At 44.2% G+C, this 14,304-nt stretch overlaps 1 protein-coding gene across 12 annotated transcripts in view; it reads left to right on the forward strand.

Annotated features, from left to right (window-relative positions):
* Nucleotides 1–14,304, forward strand: part of TENM2 (teneurin transmembrane protein 2) — a 3,238,122-nt gene that overhangs the window by 3,167,896 nt on the left and 55,922 nt on the right. For all 12 annotated transcript variants that reach the window (XM_063604288.1, XM_063604290.1, XM_055112852.2 and 9 more), the window contains 5 exons: nucleotides 1,503–1,622; nucleotides 5,167–5,428; nucleotides 6,178–6,445; nucleotides 10,025–10,168; nucleotides 10,713–10,962. In XM_063604288.1, the coding sequence (XP_063460358.1) occupies nucleotides 1,503–1,622; nucleotides 5,167–5,428; nucleotides 6,178–6,445; nucleotides 10,025–10,168; nucleotides 10,713–10,962 (1,044 nt within the window). The remainder of the gene's footprint in view (nucleotides 1–1,502; nucleotides 1,623–5,166; nucleotides 5,429–6,177; nucleotides 6,446–10,024; nucleotides 10,169–10,712; nucleotides 10,963–14,304) is intronic.

Genomic DNA, 14,304 nt, shown 5'->3' on the forward strand with positions numbered 1-14,304 from the left:
TCCATTGTGGAATGTACTTTCAATTTTGTTTTCTCATCACGAGCACTGTGTACCTTGTGGTCGTCAACACACATCACTGATTTTAAAGTAGTGTCTGGTAAGGTCTTAAAGAAATCTTAGTCCGAGCTAAGATAAGAAAATGGAATTGAACAAAAGGATTATTTTCATAAATTAGTTTTCCACTTTAAAAGAGTCTAGCATTGTGGTTAAAACCAGCTAAAAATGGCATTCATTTGTTAGGCAGCCAGTAGCAGACAATTAGAGCTGTCAGTGGAACAGTCTAAACACTCCTGAGATCATCAAAGGGTTGGAGTTGAACAGCTGGGGGTATTGCTAATAAAAAGAGAGATGCGTGGAGACAGCATCCCTCCAGTTTTCAGGACACCCAGGAATGCAAAAGTAAGTGCATCCAAAAATCGAGCCGACTTTGACAAGATTCTGGCAAAGGACGGGTCAGTTGATCACCTAGTTCAGAAACTGGGAGTGTGTCCAGGATGCTGGGAGCCTGAGAACCTCTCTCCTTTTGCCAAATTGCCCAGTCTGCTGGGGGCTTGGTGCAGAAATGGAGCTTCTCATTGTCCCATTTCTCTGTGAAGTCAAGAGAATTCAGATGAGAGGAGGCATGCACATTCTCCCTCCATGGACTTTGAGCACAATATTGTAGCATCTCTCTGGCTTTATAGGACTTTCCCAGGGGTAGCTGGTTGGAAACCGGGATTTGTGGGAAAGTTCTAGTTACTGTGTCTGGAAAGAGGGAGATGTTCTGTAACACTGGAAATAAATTGGTAGGATTTCAAAACCCTTCAAGATAGCAGGAATTTGACATAAGAGAAATATGTAGTAACACAGAATCCAGAATCCAATATATTTCTAGCAGAAAAAAAGTGTATATAGATATATACACATTTTTATTGAATGTGTATATTGAAGGGTTTTGCTATATATATCTCCAAAGTTCTCGTTTCCTCAGACCCTCATGGATTATGAGAAATTTTGCTCTTAGAGGGCAGCAAAAGACAATGCATGTGTATTTCCCAGCCATAAAACTCTCTGTGCTCCCCTCTACCCACTCTGACATTCTGGCCTCTAGAAGAGTAACATGGCCGTCCTCCAAAGCCAAAAAATGGAAATAAGTAGCCAGATGTGGAAGCTCTCACCCGAGTATGGCACTCTCGGTGCCAGTGTAAAGAGCACCTGGGAATGATGAGGGACAGCCTGAAGCTCAGGCCAAACAAAAGCCAAACAGTGTCAAGAAATGGAGCAAGGCCAAGAGTGGAAGGCGGGTGCCCAGGAGACCCCTTGGCCCAGCTCAGTGACGGGAGATGCTGCCCATGGATTTCACCCCAAAATGTCACTAGCGTGATTGTGCAAAGCCAGAAGTTAATGTTGAAAGCCTTCTCCTTGCCTGAGGGACCAGATGAGGATGAGGGAGCAGAGGCAGTGGGGAATTGTCTCTGTTCTCCTGCATGTGGCTCAAAGACCTCTGTTTCTTTCTTTCTCAGCTTGGTTTCTCTCATCCGAGGCCAAGTAGTAACTACAGATGGAACTCCCCTGGTCGGTGTGAACGTGTCTTTTGTCAAGTACCCAAAATACGGCTACACCATCACCCGCCAGGATGGCACGTGAGTAGCTTTGTGGGGCTCGGACCTACTCAGGACCACACATGTGTACAAAGGGACAGACGGTGCTGTTGGCTTGGAACCACAGGATTCCCCCTGGTGGACTGGAATGTCCACCAGGCCTGTCCCCTAGTGAGGATTCCCCCAAAGACATTTCATGCTTTTTGATGTGACATCAAAAACAGAAAATAAATAGGAAAGCCAGCTTACCTACTACAGCTCACAGCCACCTCGTTTTTTTAATGTCAGGTCAATGCACGTGTATGTGTGTGTGTGTGTGTGTGTGTGTGTGTGTGTGTGTGTGTGTTGGGGTGGGGGCAGATTCTAGAAAAAGAAGGGAAGGTAGCTCTTAGAAACGAACTCCTGTTTTAAATCAAAGGCAGTGCAGGGTGACAGGAATCCACATGACATAGTGTCCTGTGGTGATCCCCTTCTGCTTTCATCTGTGGCTTTAGGAGTTGTGTTGTTTTCGCTACTGTTTGGAGGGGGTGGCGTGTAATCAGAGAAGTCTAATTAAATACATTTAGCAGTCACCCTGCTGTGTGAAGGAGGCAACCTTTCCCTATTATCTTCTGATTGGAAACGTGTACCCGTTCAGCCTCCATCAAGATGAAAGCTCTGTCATTTCCTTAATCCATTTGGGCATAGAGTAGAAATTTAAAGAAAAAGAAAAGAAATCTATGGGAGGGAGAAAACACTGACTTACTCTGGGCTAAAAAACACACAGACACACACACAATTATGGCATTCTGTTTTAAATGAAAAGGGAACTGTGGCTACCAATCTGATCCAACACTCTTTCTGTAAAATGCACTCTGGAAAATCTTGGATGCATCACAGAAGTAAGAACAGGGATTTTTTACCTCTCTCTGGCGAAGAGTCTGGCCTTATTTTCTTTCTAATGCCCTAAGGTAGCCTTATAGGCAGTTTCAACAATTACCAGCCCCCAGGAGCCCTAACTTCACTCTCCCACCTCTGAAACCCAAACAAGGAGTCTAAGGATTCATATCAAATCTTCAATATTCATGAAATTTCTGATATCTCACTCATACATTTCTGTAGCCAAATCTAATTATTTTAAAGTGCAGGATGGCAGATGTGTGCCTTGCAAAATTACTCTGGCCCTTGTTCATTCTTAGAAGCCGGTGGGTTTTTTTTGTTTGTTTGTTTGTTTGTTTGTTTTTGAGACAGAGTCCCACTCTTCTTGCCCAGGCTGGAGTGCAATGGCGCAATCTCGGCTCACTGCAACCTCCGCCTCCTGAGTTCAAGTGATTCTCCTGCCTCAGCCTCCCAAGTAGCTGGGATTACAGGCACCCACCACCATGCCCAGCTAATTTTTGTATTTTTAGTAGAGACGGGGTTTCACCATGTTGGCCAGGCTGGTCTCGAACTCCTAACCTCAAGTGATCCATCCACCTTGGCCTCCCAAAGTTCTGGGATTACAGGCATGAGCCACCGCGCCCAGGCCAGTGTTCTTGAAGAACTGACATCCTTGAGTCAATTGCTGTGAAGTCCCATGAAACAACAGAAGAAGACATTTCTGAGTCCCTGATGTGCTATTTTCCCTTTCTTCTGCATCCCTCTCCACTGCTTCCTGAGTAATTATGCCCCAAGTCCACTTCCCAGATCATCTATCCAACCTCCTGGATCAGTTACTCTTCAGCTTGTTCAGGTTGTAAAGCTGTGGAAGTCACAGGACGTGCTTGAGAATGCTCTGAGGAATCCCACAATCTGTTGCATAGTGGCGTGTGCCCCAAATATTCATGTTGATTCTACCATGCCAACTAGGAACAATTTTATTTCAAGACATTTGACTCTCTTCTGTACTCTATGCAGAACTATCCCCAGCAGTGTGCATGCCCAATAAATAAGCACATAAATAAAGTAATTAATAAGTAAACTATTGTACTGTACATGCTCTGATATTTGTCTTAATATTCCTATGCTCCCTGTTCATTCACATTTACTAAAAAAGACCAAATGTGTTACTAAGATTGGATGAAACCAGCGAGTTGAGTATATTTTTACCGAGTTTTTACTGTGATCCAAGTACTCTTAGCTGCTGGGGATTCTGAAGGGAGCAAGACAGACAGCACCACTGCCCTCGAAGAGATGAAATTCTAAGGCCGGGTGCGGTGGCTCACATCTGTAATCCCAGCACCGTGGGAGGCAGAGGCAGGCGGATCACGAAGTCAGGAGATCGAGACCATCCTGGTTAACAGGGTGAAACCCCGTCTCTACTAAAAATACAAAAAGTTAGCCAGGCATCGTGGCAGGCGCCTGTAATTCCAGCTACTTGGGAGGCTAAGGCAGGAGAATCACTTGAACCCAGGAGGTGGAGGTTGCAATAAGCCCAAATCGTGCCACTGCGCTCCAGCCTGGGCCCCAGAGCAAGACTCCATCCCAAAAAAAAAAAAAAGATGAAATTCTAGAGGGGAGGTAAAATAAAGCTTAAAATTAGGACACCTCTCTGTTAACGTCCTTGTTTTCTGTTAATTGGGAAAGAGCTACCTTTATTCTACTTTACAGGTAATACACCTCCATCCAGCTCTTAAGAAACGAACAGAAATATAGCTTAAGAACCATTGGCAAAGAAATCAGCCACAGAGCAGAGGCTGATTAGAAGAATGCTGTAATGAGCTCCTCTCTGTGTCCTAACGTAGTATCGTTATAATTACACTATTTATTGAACATTCTATTAGCCTAGGACTGTGCTAAGTGCTTTACACGAGTGGCCAGCAAACATTTTCTATAAAGGGCCAGAGAGTAAACAGTTTAGGCTTTGCTGGCCATGCGGCTTCTCACCAACAAGTCAGCTCTGCCATTATAGCAGGGAAGCAGCCTAAAAGATACATAAACAAATGGGTGTAACTGTATGCCAATGAACCCTTTTTTTTTTTTTTTTTTTTTGAGACAGTCTCACTCTATCACCCAGGCTGGAGTACAGTGGCGCAATCTCGGCCCACTGCAACCTCCACCTCCCAGGTTCAAGCAATTCTTCTGCCTTGGCCTCCTGAGTAGCTGAGACTACAGGCACCCACCACCATGCCTGGCTAATTTTTATATTTTTAGTAGAGACAGGGTTTCACCATATTGGCCAGGCTGGTCTTGAACTACTGACCTCAAGTGATGCACTCACCTCAGCTTCCCAAAGTGCTGGGATTACAGGCGTAAGCTACCACACCCTGCCCAATAAAATTTATTTACCAAAACAGGTGGTGGGCCGGATTTAGCTCATAGGTCATAGTTTGTTGAGCTCTGCTCTACACTCATGATGTTTCACTCTTAGCCATGCCATGTGTATTGGTGTAATTATTCCCATTTTACAGATGAAGAAACTTGGGCTCAGAGAGGGTTAGTAACTTGCCCATTGCCACTCAGCTAGTAAGTGATAGAGTTTGGGTTCCAGCCCCACCTGTCTGCCTCCAAAGCCCATGCTCTCCTCTGTGCTCTGCCCATCCCATGGCCATCAGGGGAGGAGGAGAGGCATCCTGCCTTTTCTAAAAGTGAATCTACCCCCTCATCAGCTCATTTACTCCCTCTCCAGGTTCGACCTGATCGCCAATGGAGGTGCTTCCTTGACTCTACACTTTGAGCGAGCCCCGTTCATGAGCCAGGAGCGCACTGTGTGGCTGCCGTGGAACAGCTTTTACGCCATGGACACCCTGGTGATGAAGACCGAGGAGAACTCCATCCCCAGCTGTGACCTCAGTGGCTTTGTCCGGCCTGATCCAATCATCATCTCCTCCCCACTGTCCACCTTCTTTAGTGCTGCCCCTGGGCAGAATCCCATCGTGCCTGAGACCCAGGTAGGAATGGCAGTGCCAGGGCGGGACTCTCAGGACTTCCCTAACCAAAACCAACTGGACACTGCCTCTCCCGGAGTGGACCAGAAACTAATATTATAGGGGAGTAAAAAAAGTGGGAGCATAATAAAATTTATAGCCACCAGAGATGAAAGTTTGAATCCCTCTTGGCTGTTCTGGATGTCTGCAGATAGTCGTTCAAGACTTTGGCAGTCATCAGAGCTTTTAATAAAATAAAAACAACATACATATGTGCAACCCACCTGCAAATTGCTTTTTGTTCCTGTTAGTCACAGAGATACATGGTAAGAGGCGCTTTAATGATCTACATCGGTGTTACGACAGAGGGCATATTACATTATTGCCTCCCTGTTGCTTTATACGGATTGTCAGTGGAAGTTGTAGGTTCGTATAATTACAGCCTCTCGTGGCCTCCTTGCATGCAGCTAGCAATAAAGCCTGCTGTTCTTATTTACATCTTTTGCCAACAGTGTGGCTTTTTAAAAAGAAACACAACAGTGACCAAGAATAATTATTAATCCAAAAATCATAACCTCAGCCCCATCACTCTATGGTGGAGGATAAAGTTTTTGTTGTTGTTGTTTTTCTTTCTCAGTGGTGGTAAGTGGTTCTTGCACCCACATAAGATGTGATGCCTCAGTGAGGGACATAGCAGACAGACAGTATCGGGGTTACAGTTTACCTGCACAGGTGTGTTTTAGGTGTGTGTCTGCCACGTGTTTCCTCTCCAGGTTCTTCATGAAGAAATCGAGCTCCCTGGTTCCAGTGTGAAACTTCGCTATCTGAGCTCTAGAACTGCAGGGTACAAGTCACTGCTGAAGATCACCATGACCCAGTCCACAGTGCCCCTGAACCTCATTAGGGTTCACCTGATGGTGGCTGTTGAGGGGCATCTCTTCCAGAAGTCATTCCAGGCTTCTCCCAACCTGGCCTACACCTTCATCTGGGACAAGACAGATGCGTATGGCCAAAGGGTGTATGGACTCTCAGATGCTGTTGGTATGTTTTGGTTTCAACCACTTATTGATCAATGGATTTAGTCATGTGTTAATTCGACCCATATTTATTGAGTTCCGAGGATATGCCAAGCACCATTTCAGTAGATAAGGACACGATGGTCAAGAAGACAGACAAGATTCCTCTTCCATGGGGTTTACATTTTGGTGAGGTATTGAGATAATAAATACAAGTGAAACAAAGAAATATCAAGCAGGATAGGTGCTAATAAGAAAATAAAAGTAAATGATATATATTGGGGAGGAGGGACAACTGTGGTGAGCATTTAGGGAAGGCTCCTCCGCAGGGCAGCATTTAAGCAGAGACTAATGACAAGAAGGAACCACATGAAAATCAGAAAAAGAGGATTTCAGGCAGAGAGAAGAGCAGGGTGTGTTTGATAGACAGAGAGAAGGCCAGTGTAGCTGGAGTGTAGTGGAAAAGAAAATATTCAAGATGTTAGGAGAGAGGTGGTCAGGGGCTAGTTCATTTTCCAGACAGAGCACTTGTAAATGGCACAGAATGACCCTGAATAATCAGAAAACAGGGTTTGAGGAGATCAGAAAGTCACATGCTATGTTCCAGGGCTTTGCCTTTTGAAGGAATCACGATTCCCTCCTTATGAAAGGTCTTCATAACAGAAGTGTCCTACCGTTATCAGAGTTGTGAGCTGTAGATTAATCTTAACCTACCTTGTATCTTCCTACTTGTGGAAAGCTTTCTAGGAATTAATTAAAATCCAGAATCCTGTGTTCTCTTCACCAATAGTCGTGTGTATTTTAAAAACTGTAAAGATAAGTTACCAAAGTAGGAAACTAGCAACCTCAGAAATTTTCACTATAATTGGTAGCCAATGTGTATCAGACGTTCCTTTTGTGTAGAGAGCATTGTGTTAAATCCTTTGTTGGGTAACCTCTCAATAACCCCACAAGTAGGCACTCTCATAACCCCATTGTGCATATGGGGCAGGAGGGAGAGGGTAAGAAAGTTGCCCAAGATCATGCCACTAACAGGTTACACCTGCTCAGAATACAGCCCTGGGGGTCTGCTTCATCAGTGAGTGGTGTTAACTTAACCAAGGTAGTAAGAAGTTCCCAGAGTAACTAGTGCATTTAATATACAACACTGGCTAATCAAATATATGTATATTTGTGTGTGTGTGTGTATATATATATACACACATACATATATACAGATATATATACGTATATATACACATATATATACATATACATATATCTGTCTTTAGCTAATACCAAAATGACAGCCAATATTGAAAAGTAGACTAAATATTGTAATGCACTTCCATACACTCCAGCTCCTGCCATTATCAACTCATGATGAGGCCTGTTTTTTCATACTCCCGTCTACTCCCCTTTCTCCTGTATTTTTCTGAAGCAAGCCCTAGACGTCACATCATTTCACCTGTAATATTTAAGAATGTATCTCTAAAAACACTCTAAAAACATAAAAACAATATCATCACAACAAAAAAAACACAATAATTCCCTAATATCATCACATAGCCCATCATTGTTCAATATTTCAATTGCCTGACAAATACCATAAACTATCAATACTTTGTTTGTCTCAAGATCCCATTAAGATCCACCTTTTGCAATTGGTTGATTTCTTTTAAACTGTTTTTAAAGTTCTTTCATCTTTCCTTATCTTTCTCTCTCTCTCTAACCTTTATAATTTATTTGTTGAAGAAATTGGATTGTACAATTTCCCATATAGCGTGGTTGGTTGGTTGGTTGATTAATTGGTTGGTTCTTGAATTGCATAATTATGGCTATTTGGCCTGTTCCTCTGTTCCCTATATCTCCTGACCATTGATAGTTGGGTTTTGAAGCTTTCTCAGGTTCAGGTTTGATTTTTTGATTTTTTGTTTTGGCAGAACAACTTGATAGGTGTGGCTGTGTCCTTCCATCAAGAGGCACCTAAAGTCAAGTTGTGTATTTTTTAGAGATTTCAGTAGCCATTGATGCTCATTGCCTAGTCTGTCTGGTCATTAGGGATTGCAAAATGATAGTTTAATTCTATACTTCCTTCTTCATCTATTAGCTGAAATACTTCTATATAGAGATGCTTTCTCCTTAACTACTTGGTTATTTAAAGTACAGTTCAAATAGGAAAGAATAGATAAATGCTTGATTATTTCCCTTTATTTACTAGTTTTCAATATAATGAGTTGATTCATTGTCCAGGGGTGGCAAATTAATGTTTCTTAAATACCATTATGAACTCATGGACTGAAATGCATCCAGTATGTTTCAATCCATTGAAGTTATTATTCTCACTAATGGCCAAATGGCCCCATCTTTGGTCAGTGGGCACCTTTTCAAGCTCATTCCCAAATCCTTTTGACATGACCCTAATAGATTTTGATTCCTTCCTTGCTATCTAGTATGATAAAGTAGGCTGGTGTCATTGTGTTCATTTCTTACTCCAGCCATTTCTTCCAGAAGCCCTGATTCCTTTTAATGAGAAATAATATATCAAGGCCACAAGCCAGGCACTAGCAATTCTCTTTGCTGCTGGGGCTGGTCATTTGGCCTTTGTTTCTTGGCATTTTCAGAGGACAAGCTAGGAAATATAGAGAGTTTTTTAAAGATAAAAATGCATCCTCCATTCATATTGACACTTCTATATCTCAGGAATTTTTTTAAGCTGCAGAGAATCCCCAAAGGTGACACACATAGTTAAGAGTTTAATGCAGTAGGAACAGCAATAATAACAATGCCTCATATTTCTAGAGCAGCATTCCAATTAAAAATGTATGGCATCTCAGCACTTCATCTCATCTCTCCTTGCCACATCTGTCTGAGAAATTGAGGCTTCACTTAACCCATTTTACACGTGGGGAAAATGGAGCCCCAAGGAAGCGTGAGCTTGGAGCCAAGCTAGGACTAATGTCCTTCATTTCCACCTCTCTCTCCCATTTGTCCATGTGGCAAATGCAGGATTTTTAAAAACAGCTTTTGGATTCTGTTCCCCATTGAATCCCCATGTAACTGGCAGGCTGTACTCCTGCTGGTGCCTGCCTCTCCTGGCACTTTCTGGAATCCTGAGTGAACACACCAAGTGTCTTAATTTACACAAGCTATTGCTCCCAGAATCTCCATGTCAATGAGCCAGTACGATCCCAAAGGGCTTTCTCCTAGTAAGTGGAAATAAATAACACAAAATATAATAAATGCATGCCGTGAACAGCAGGCTGAGAGAAACAGTCTCCTGTCCATCTCTAAAGGGGAATTGTGTCAGGTTTTCAAATGATTCCTTTCCTCCCTCCATGTCACCAGGGTCATTTTTGAAAGCCAGTCGTTCATTGGAAAGGTCTTTCCATCCCCACAGAGTACTACTGTGTAAAGTTTCAAGGTTGAGTTCAGCTCAAAAATCTGAATTTAATATTGTAGAATCACAAGGAGAAAAGCAATCAGCCTGCCTCTTTGAGTGAGTTTTTGGAACAGAATCTGTATTACTGCAAACACGTGCTTCTCATTCTTGCTACAGAGCTCTGGAGTAATCAAGTAAACTCTCTCTTTTCTCTCACTCTGCCCCACCCCTTTTATCTTTCAGTGTCTGTCGGGTTTGAATATGAGACCTGTCCCAGTCTAATTCTCTGGGAGAAAAGGACAGCCCTCCTTCAGGGATTCGAGCTGGACCCCTCCAACCTTGGTGGCTGGTCCCTGGACAAACACCACATCCTCAATGTTAAAAGTGGTACGTGAACACATCTTCTTTCCCAAATACAGCCTTGCCACTTCTCTGGAACCTTGTCTCTAGCCTCAGCATTTAAGTGGTCACACCTCCCCTTCCCTGGGTCATTTTTTCATCAAGTGCCCAAAATATGCATAGATTTTCCTACCTTCTCCTTTTATTTTATTATTTTTTTATTTAAATATTTAAAATATTTATTATTTTTTAAATAGAGACAGGGTCTTGCTCTGTCATCCAGAGTGTATGTGCCATCATAGCTCACTGCAACCTCGACTTCCCGGGCTCAAATGATCCTCCTGCCCCAGCCTACCAGGAAGCTGGGATTACAAGCTTCTTTGGTTATCCTCCCAAGTGTCATTTTACCCAATGCCACAGCATTTGGGGTCCACCTCTCCCACTGCAGCTCTCTCCACATTGTGAAGAAGTTGGAGAGCTCCCCGAGCACTGAAGATTCCTAATTGTTATCTTCCCCTCCCTCCCAGTTGGCCAATACACATGTCTTCCCCAGAGGGCTTCAGTAACCCCTCCCATTCTCCAACCCCCACAGGAATCCTACACAAAGGCACTGGGGAAAACCAGTTCCTGACCCAGCAGCCTGCCATCATCACCAGCATCATGGGCAATGGTCGCCGCCGGAGCATTTCCTGTCCCAGCTGCAACGGCCTTGCTGAAGGCAACAAGCTGCTGGCCCCAGTGGCTCTGGCTGTTGGAATCGATGGGAGCCTCTATGTGGGTGACTTCAATTACATCCGACGCATCTTTCCCTCTCGAAATGTGACCAGCATCTTGGAGTTACGGTAAATGGCCTCACAGGCAACCTTCTTTTGCTCTCTTGCCCCCCATAACTCCTGAGTTTGATCGGGTAACTGGGGCTGCATTTGGGATTCTCCAGAGAAGATATAGTCCTTGTGATCCAAAACCTAGGCCCAGAGTCAAATAAGGAGGTGGGAAAAATGCTTTGTGTATCTATGAAAAACCATACACAGATTTGATACAATAGTCAACAACTGACTTACAGACAAGGCTTTTAGTCTCCAGACTGGAGAACAACCAAGGCATCTTTTATTTTTAAGAAGCTCTATAGACACACATCAAAGTTTGAGAACCACTAATGTTCATTTGCTAATTCAAAATGTTGTATTGAGCACCTCTATCTGGCTAGCTCTCTATAAAGTCTCTGGATCTTTGCACATTCACTAGGATAGCACTTCCTTTACTGCGTAGGCTTTGCTGTGTAATTTCTGGCCAGCCTAGGTAGATTCCTCCTGCCCATTGCTGGCTACTAAGTCTGAAAGCCAGACCCCTCTGTGCTGGGAAAAAACTGACCCCTAAAAGCTCTTAGACATGCTCTTGCCAGGAAAGTTGATTTCAGACCCTCAACTCAGAGGAGATCTGTAATTAGAGAGAGAAATAAGATCTATAAGAAAGGGGCAAAATTTCATTCAACAAATATTTGATGAATGTATACCATGTCCCAGGGGCTTTCTGGCTAGAAAAAAAAAAAAAAGTGGGGTCAAACAAAGCACTTGTTGTTGTGTTTGTGTTCTGGTAAGGAGCCACAGACAAAATCATGTGGGCAAATAAAAAATAATAATTTCCAGTATCCTTAATTGCTTTAGGGGAAATATAACAGAGTAAGAAACAGGAACTGGGGGACAGGGAGGGTACATGGATGAGGAGGCTATGTAAGGTGAATTAGTTGGAGAAACCTCTTGTACTAGGTCACGTTTGGCTAGGATCTGAGTGATAGACGTCAGCCATGGGGAGATCTGGGGAAAAGCACTCAGGCAAAGAGAAGTTGTTCAAAAGCCCTATACCAGCCAATAACCTGGCTGATTTAAGGACTGATAGAAGCCCAATGTGGCAGGAGGGTGGTGAGCTCAGGGAAGGGTACCTCAATGCATCAGAGTCTCACTAACCACTTAGACAAGAGTACATTGTATTGCAATGAACAAGCAATGGAGGTTGAAGTAGGGAGTGGGGTGGAATTGATATGATCTGATTTGCATTTTTTTAAAGATGACTCTGGCTATTGTGTATGGAGTAGATTGTAGGACTGCAGGAGTGGAGGCAGGAAAACCCATAGGGAAGCTGCAGTGATTGTCCAGGATTGGGGCAATGGTGATTTGAACCAGAATGGTAGCAGAAGAAAGAGGAGTGCTCCAATTAGAATATATTTTCGAGGTAAATCTGATAGGATTTGCTGATGGATCAGGTATAAGGAACGAACAAAGACAGAAACGAATCAAGGGCCCTGCCTAGGATTTTGGCCTGACAACTGAGTGGATGATGGCATCTTCTGAAGCAGCCTCAGCCTCTCTCCTAGAAGGAACTGCAGGTTGCACTTGCATTTGAGAGTCTCTGAGGCCCTGTCTGGGAGAAATATCAGTGGCCTGCCCCCAGCAACTGCTGCTGAGCATTCTTGGGAGCCAAGAGTGTGCCAGGGACTGAGAGGAGTAAAAAGAGGAAAAAACAAGAGCTTCACCCTGAGGAGGCTGCAGCCTCAGTGATCCAGTGGGCATTTATTGAGCATGGAGGCGAGGCAGGCATGTGCTGGGCTCTGCGGTACAGAAGGGGATGAAACACAGGCTCAGAAAACACCCATGTGAGCATGAGAGGTGGCACCTGGGGAAGTCAGTGCAGTTCAAGCTGAGCTGAAGGGCCAAAGGCCAACCATTATGGAGATCCAGAGACAGGCCTGGGGTGGAGGAGGGGGCATGGTAACCAGAGGGTGAACAATGAGAGCAAGAAGGACACACGTGGGAAGAGGCCAGGTAGCCCTCACGCTGCCAAACTGGCGATCAGACAAATCACTTTTCCTAGACTTGCCCATCCATATAGATTCCCTTCCCAAGATGTTGTTTTTGTTTGCTTTTCTTAATCCTAGGAAAGCCTCCTTTTCTCAGGCACCCTGTGGGCAACAGAGAACCATGGGAGAAGACAGGGTAGGGTGGAGGTAGCACTGTGCTTTGCCATTGCCTATAGGAAAAAAGGGTGGAAATATTTCATCTGGCCCTTGTAATCTTCCACATCAGGCCCTTCCTCCTTTGTCACTGTTCTTCCTGCTCAGAGGCTAATCAGCCCTCACCTGGTACAGTCTCACCTCCAAACCTTCACTCTTGCTGCTTGCTCTGCTTAAAATACCTTCCCTACCTAATCTACCACATCACATCCACCTGCAAGGCCCAGTGTCAGGGCCCCCTCTTCCACGTAGCCTGATCTCCCCAGCAGAAACCATTGTCACCCACCTCTGAGTCACTACACCCTCTGATCCTCCATTAGAGTTGATGCCACTGAATGCCTTGTTGTCATTATCTCCATGTAAGTCTTTAGGGCCTAAGCATGTGAACTTCTGCAGCAGACCCCTTGGTCATCTTTGTCCTTTTAAGTCCTAGAGGAGATCCTGGCCCACACTAGGTGCTCAAGATAGGTTGCTTAAATTAAAGAAAACACAGACCCGTCTCCTCCCTCTTGTTGGAGTTGGTCCCTGATTCCACGTCTCTCGAGTTGTGGAGGCCACAACGTCAATGGTGCAAGCTAAGGGCCCAATCAGAACAAGTCACGCCATGCCCACGTGGTGACATTAGGACAGCTTGAGGCGGAATGTGGCTCCCAGTTTCCCTCGATAGCTGTGTGATTCTTTTTTCTAACTGCCTTTAGACTTGTTCTTACTTTCATCAGCCAGGTACCCAGAGCCGATTAGAAGTTAAGCTTTTATAAGAACACTGGTTTTATTCTTCTTTTCTTCCCACTACATACCTGAAAACAAAGGGCTGTCAATCCCCTCTCTTCAAAACAGCAACCAGCAGAGGGAGGGAGGGGGAGGAAGAGACCTGTCTTGCTTATGTCTTTTCTCCATTGTAAGTTGGCAGCTGAATGATTCCATTTCGGGAGTCAGTGCCCATCCCTATCTCGCTTACCCACCCCAGAGCTGAGCCTCTGAATTGGGATCCTATTGAAATGTTTCCATGGTTCTCTCACTATCCTTCCCCCTTCCTCCTTCCTTTGTCTCTCCAAAACATGCAGGGACAAGTTCTATACACTTAAATAACTTCTGATGCTACAAACAGCCTTCTCTTAGGTAAAATGGTTATCACCTGTGTGCTCTGATTAGGCAGACATTTAGGACATTTCCATAC

This window comes from Pan paniscus, chromosome 4, assembly GCF_029289425.2.
Source record: "Pan paniscus chromosome 4, NHGRI_mPanPan1-v2.0_pri, whole genome shotgun sequence".
NCBI lineage: Eukaryota > Metazoa > Chordata > Mammalia > Primates > Hominidae > Pan > Pan paniscus.